Consider the following 6,484-nt stretch of genomic DNA (forward strand, 5'->3'; position numbering starts at 1 on the left):
CCTAAAACGGCTCGTTCTAACATGCCCCCACATGTCTACGTCACGATGTGGGAAAATTTGCATAACGCCGCCCAAATATTCATGCAAAGAAAGAAGGCGTAACTTTATTGTTGCTGCCACCGTCGCCACCATGTTGTGAAGACGCTGTGTGTTTCGTTGCGAAAGCGAAAATACTTTGTTTGGCCTTCCAAAAGAGGACACAAATATAAACCAGTGGTTAAGTTGTATTTACAACACTGTTCCAGAACAGTTAATCCCAAATATTCAGATGTGTGCAGCACATTTTATGGAGGACAGTTTTCTGATCCTGGGAGAGTAGCCTACAATGCCGGCTGTTCTGACTCACAGCCTGTAAGTACGTTTTCATATTTAAAGAATTTGCCACTGATGATTCAAACGTGAGTTTTGAGCAGTGTAGAGTAGCGCTTGTTGTTTGTTGTTTCTCCGATCACAAATGCAGACATGGTTTTATGTTTACACAGCGCGATGCAACGCAACACGTAAAAACACAGTATAAGTCATTATAATCCGTAATTATGTCCCCACTGGATGCACAATATGGTAAGGGGCGTAACATTTCCGCAAAATAATGTTTTTTTTTAGCAACGTCATATGACCCCTTTAAAAGATGAAAAACAGTAATTCGAGAGAAACAATAAATTATGAATCATTTATGTGTGAATAGTATGTAATCAAAATAGTAACTGCTGTCTGATTACGAGTATTTTACCATGTAACTTGATCCAATTACAAGTACTTAATTTTTGGAATCTGATTACGTAATCCAGATTACATGTAATCAGTTTCTACCCAGCTCTGGCAATAACTTTGAATAGTCATATTATATATTTGGATATTTAAATGAGCAACGAGAATATTTAAATAATAATAAAATACAACTTTGAGTTGTTATATTATGCATTTCAAATATTTGAATGAGCAAAAACAATATCCCAAGGCTGTTACTTGTTCTAAAACACTTACATAAGTCTCGCACATTGTTCAGATACCACCATTGTTCTTTCCTTAGATATTGTCTCTGTATCATTGTTTACCGTATCCCTTGTGATTTCGCATATTGCTATTCCTCACGAGTTGCAGCTCTTGTTCTGTTCTCAAAAACCAAACCGTCTTTTATCGTTTCGCTCCCTTCATTTGTGATATTTTTTATGGAATTGGCTGCACAATGACTAGTAACTCCCAGTTACAATGATCTATTCTACAGCCACGTTATCTCACTAATAGAGTGCAGCTTAGAAGTAGCAGGGCAAGCGATGGTACCGTGGTAATTGTCAAGGAATCACACAGGAACATCAGAGAGAACAATGGCGCTATAACTCTGCTCTCTATAATCATAATATTCCTTTGTTTCACGGAAATTAAACGCATAGGCGATGAGAGCTCCAAGCAGGCCCGGTCTCTTTAAATCCAGGGTTGTTTTTGACATGTTTTTGCCGGTTCCTTGGAGGTGCATTTGGAATTTGAAGGAAACATTCTCCCTTTTCAATTAAATATCGCCTTGAATGCGGTTCAGTTCACCAGAGAGCGTTCACAGCTAACATGCGGCGTTCCTGAAGGTAATCATATTCCTCACAAAGTGCGTAAAGGCGTAAATGGAGTTAATGTGGATTTTCACGAAGCTCCCAGCTGATGCGTTATTTTTTTGTGATCTCAGTTGTGTACTTTTGCTTTCCAGTTTGTTTACGCCATTTGATGTAAAACAGAATCTCCTCACTGGCCTGACCCCTCGATTTTGGTTGGCTCTCATCTGGATTTGCATAGCAATTCCTCTTGATTGTCTTCTGCATTTCTCTGCGACTCTCGGTCGCATTAGTCGGAGTAAACAGCAACCACTGCATCGTGATTACAGAACGCAAACTGCCGGATAATGGCTCCCGCATCGGTGTGTGTAATTGATTGGTATTGAGCTGTCAAGCTGCATACGTTATTACAGCGGCGAAATCAACTCGCAGGCTTTTGTCTGTTAGTAAGACGATAGACCGTCTGGGACGGGTTGCCTCTGTGCGCTTGGGTCCCCGCTGCTTTTTATGAGACATTTCCCCACTTCTTTCTGATCTCTCTTTGCTATTTTATGAGTCTGTGGCTTTCGAATGCAATATTTATGGGTGTAACTGCTATAGCATAGAAGCGTGTGATCTAAGGAATGCTATCTGCCAAACACTAAATATGTGCTCCATTAGGAGAAAAAGCATTTTTTTTGTGAGCAAGTGCCTTTTTGGCACTTGTGCCAATTGAAATGCTTTTTTCCTCACCCTTTCCCTTCCCTCCCTCCCTCCCTCCCTCTCTTTCTTTTCCCCTCAACACCTCTTACTGCCCTCCCTTGAAGAAGTGTGTGTTTATTTTACCTTCCTCCTTTTTTTCCCTCCCCTTTGGTTTCCTTTAAATTTGGCATCCGTGTTTGCCTCAGGATGTCTGTCACAAACTGCAGTCAAACGTTGTGACAATGCTTTTCGTTTCCGCCCGTGCCTTTTTTATGACCCTCTTATTTCTTTTTTTCCTTTTTCCTGTTTTTTCCTTCAAGGTCTGGCGCACCTGACGTTAAAGAGCCAAGGTATGGGGCCTCTCCCGTTTCCTTTTCCTTTTTCTTTTTTCGATTCCCCCCCTTTTTGTACTTATATCCCTTGCTTCCACAACTCATTTAATCTACTTTATTTTCCTTCCATTTCTTTGTCCCGTTGGTTTTTGTGCCCTTTCATTCTCTGCTATCTGTGTGTTCTCCATGTGCGTCTCCTCACCCCTGTCCTGTCCACTGGCCCAGCCCCAGGAGCAGCTCCTCTGATGGCCACTCCTGCAGCAGGTAACGCTCTTACGCTCTCCCTCACATGTTTGTTTTGGTCCTGGTGTCGTGCGGTCACAAACCGTACCCAGAATGCACAGAGCCAGAGCTCTGCTGTCATTCTAGCTGTTTGGCTTTATTAAAAAAAGATGAGAGGTTTTGACTAAAAGCTGCCGATTGAATGTGTGTTTTATTTCAAATATGTCAAAATTTCTTTCTTTCTTTCGTTATTACGGGTGTGTACTTGAAATGCAAATAATGTACCCGTTTGAAATGTTTCTTGCCTCTTCTTTCAGTTGAAGCGACTCATTGTGGCGGATGATAACTGTCATTACACTATCTATTATACACTTCACATTCTTTTATCTGCATGTTCGCTGAATTGCAGTGTAGTCAGGCTAAGCTTTAAAACGGCAATTATTTTAACATTCTACCGTGCCGCCGCTTGAAATGCAAAAACACTTCAGTCAGTCATATTTATCTAACAAATTTAGACAGAGCACACTCCCTGTCTGCAGCAATAACAGAAGGCAGCTTGATTCCTTGATTTCCTTACTGACCTGTCCATCTTAATTACTTCAAGTGATTACAGGCCTGTGTGAGATAAGCAGGGTTCGCTAATTGCAGGATTTGCTAATGATTGGTTCATGAAGCTCATATGAGGATGTATGTCTTCATCAAAATATCAAAAATATCCCATGTGATATATATACACACACACACACACACACACACACACAAACGCACACACACGTATATGAAGAAAGTATAAAATCTATCAATCATTTGATCAAAAGTCATTAAAATATTTTTTAAAGAAAGAAATTATAGCTTTATTAAGCAAGGATGCATTAAATGGATGAAAAATTACTGCAAAGACATGTATAATGTTACAACTTTCTATTCACCAAAGAATCCTGAGAAGAGAGAGAGAGAGAAAAAAAAAAAACTAAGCATCTCAACCGTTTTTAGCTGTGGTAATAATCAGAAATGTTTCTTTGAGCACCAAATTTCTGAAGGATCATGTGACACTGAAGACTCAAACATTTGGATTTGCCATCACAAAATATATTAAAATAGAAAACTTGTAATTAGAAAAAGTGTAAAATTTTTTCACAATATTACCATTTTACTGTATTTTTGATAAAATAAATGCAGCCTTGGTGAGCATAAGAGACTTAATTAAAAAACAACAACAACAACATATTACTGACTCCAAAGATTTGAACAGTATATATAAATTGTAGAAAGAAAAATATATTTCAGATCTATGTGGTATTTCACAACTTTATTTCCATGCCAGTATGGTATAATTTCAAAGCTTAAACTACATTAATTTATAATATAAAAAACATTAATTTATAATAATTTAAAAATAATATTTTTTTTCTAGCTTTCCAGTCAAGTCGGTTATGATTATTTTCAGTATTTGATTTTGTAATCTGGAGACTGCAAACAAACACTAACATGCTGTAATGCATCAGGTTTGTTTATTCTCCTGATTTTTAAGGATTAAATTGGCCCTCTTCCAAAACCTAGCGAGCTGCCTCGCTGCCTAATGCCTACATAAACAGCTGCCTTCCAAGGCAGCATCCTAACCATAAGGGATCCTCATAAGTGACTGACTTGGAACTCTCCGCGCAGGCAGCAACTCAGCATGCCACACAAATGGCACTCTGGAGACATGACTCACAATTGATTCCAGTAGAGTTTGGTGTTAGCTTGTTGCTAAGCTACTGACAAGCTACTCTAATAAGAAAAAAAAAAAAAAAAAGCCTTGGTGCACACAAATTTTAATTTAAATGTTTAATTTATATATTTAAATATAAGAAATCCCAGCTTGCTTTGAGAAGGCTACATGCTATTCTCCCTTAGTATATGACATCAGAATCATTATGCTGCCTACCTTTTGGAGCACTGTGCCAATGATGCCTTAAAATGCTGCCTACAGTACATAAGCAGTTTAATATGTTTTTGAACAGAACCGTTGAATGGCAGTTTGAGCTTCTCTCAAAAGCATGCTGTCTGCCCACCTGGAGTAATTTGACATCAAGTCAGTCAGGTCCTTTATATTATTCAGACGTACTGTACAGCTTTTCTTTTTTTCCAAAGGATTATATGGTTTCCTTGTCCCCAGAGTCAGCTGAGGTCAAGACAAGAGACAGCAGAGAAAGAAGACTCTGCCCCTGTGGGCTCTGAAGTGTAATAGAGACTTTTAATTACAGTGTGGGTGGGGGGAATTCGACCCAGCTTGTTAATTATTAGGTACTAATGAGTGACCTTAATTACTAGCAAGGATGCAGGACAGTAGTCTTCAGCAGACTTTATTTACGTTGCACCTTTAACCATTTAAAGCAAGGAAAAAAATGATAAGCCCATAAATCAGAAGTTAAGAATGAGAGTAGCAGATGACCCAGCACGCGTCTTTGCTTCCAGCCTTTGTCTTTTGAGCTGCCGTTCTACACAGAGAAACTAATGCAGCCTGGACTGCTGCTGAAGGGATATGGGCTTATTTTTCTCAGCTCGGCCTCTGGCTGTGCTCGCAGATCAAACGCTAAGAGATTGATCAGGTGGAGAAAAAAGGGACTTTTTTTGTCACATTTGCTGGGGTCTCATATTGACTACAAAACAGGAGGGAATTTGGATGTCGGTCCTGATACAGTATGTTTTGCTCACACACAAACATTTGGAAGTACTCTAGCTGTTTATCTCATGTCGTTTTAAACCCGTAAGACCATCTTCGGAACACAAATGAAGATATTTTTGATGAAATCCGAGAGCTTTCTGACCCTGCATAGACAGCAACGAAACAACCACGTTTAAGGCAGAAAGGTAGTAAGGAAGTAATTTGATGAAGCTATGAGAATACTTTTTGTGCACAAAGAAAACAAAAATAATGACATTATTCAACAATTTCTTGTGTTCTGTGTAGGGTTGGGTACCGTTCACATTTGAACCGGTACGGTACCGGAATCGGTACCTGAATTTTGGTGCCGGTACCCAACGGTACCTTTTTTCGGTACTTTACTCTCTGTGTAATTACAAAAACATTTATTTCAGTGAAAAAATAAGTCCAAAAGTCTCAATTTCAACATTTTGAACAATAGGGCCCTACAAACTTTTTCTTTCTTTCTTCTCCCTCTGGAGCTCTGGAGATTAAGTTCTTGTGTTCATGCTGTCATATAGTGAGACGCAGAGGCAGAAAATCACCGCGAGCGTCACGCGTGCTTCAGTATTCGTGTGGTAAACAAAACCGCGTTTCCGCCATTCATACATACAGAGGCAAGCGGAACATGCAGGATTCATATTTAAACCGTCTTTTTGCATTTTAATATTCACAGACACTAGTTCATATCGCGATTCGAATTAAGTGGTAGTGGCTACTTTTGATTTATTCCTCCAAAATTGAAAATTTCGTGGCATTCTGCGCGTTTTTATGAATGGACTCCACGATCCCGTCCGCGTTTTCGCAGAAACCATATGACCCTAGAAATGTAACCACACTTCAGAACATTTCGGCTTGCCCTGTGTGTTGTTTGAACGAGTTGCAGGGGTGAGATCACGTCACAGAGTCTCTCTTTCTCTCTCTGTAGCGTATGCGCTCAGATGCGTTCTCAGATTTTGCACCGATTGATTTAGCGTAAATCGGTACTCGGTAGTACCGACGCAATTCGGTCGGTACCCTTA

General features: G+C 39.5%; 1 protein-coding gene across 1 annotated transcript in view; it reads left to right on the forward strand.

The window, feature by feature from the left end:
• Window positions 1-6,484, forward strand: part of LOC107693770 (neurexin-2-like) — a 415,962-nt gene that overhangs the window by 84,823 nt on the left and 324,655 nt on the right. The window contains exons 5-6 of the mRNA XM_016493287.1: window positions 2,543-2,572; window positions 2,780-2,818. Of these exons, the coding sequence (XP_016348773.1) occupies window positions 2,543-2,572; window positions 2,780-2,818 (69 nt within the window). The remainder of the gene's footprint in view (window positions 1-2,542; window positions 2,573-2,779; window positions 2,819-6,484) is intronic.

The sequence above is a fragment of the Sinocyclocheilus anshuiensis genome, unplaced genomic scaffold, assembly GCF_001515605.1.
Source record: "Sinocyclocheilus anshuiensis isolate Anshui unplaced genomic scaffold, SAMN03320099.WGS_v1.1 scaffold817, whole genome shotgun sequence".
In the NCBI taxonomy this organism is placed as follows: Eukaryota; Metazoa; Chordata; class Actinopteri; order Cypriniformes; family Cyprinidae; genus Sinocyclocheilus; species Sinocyclocheilus anshuiensis.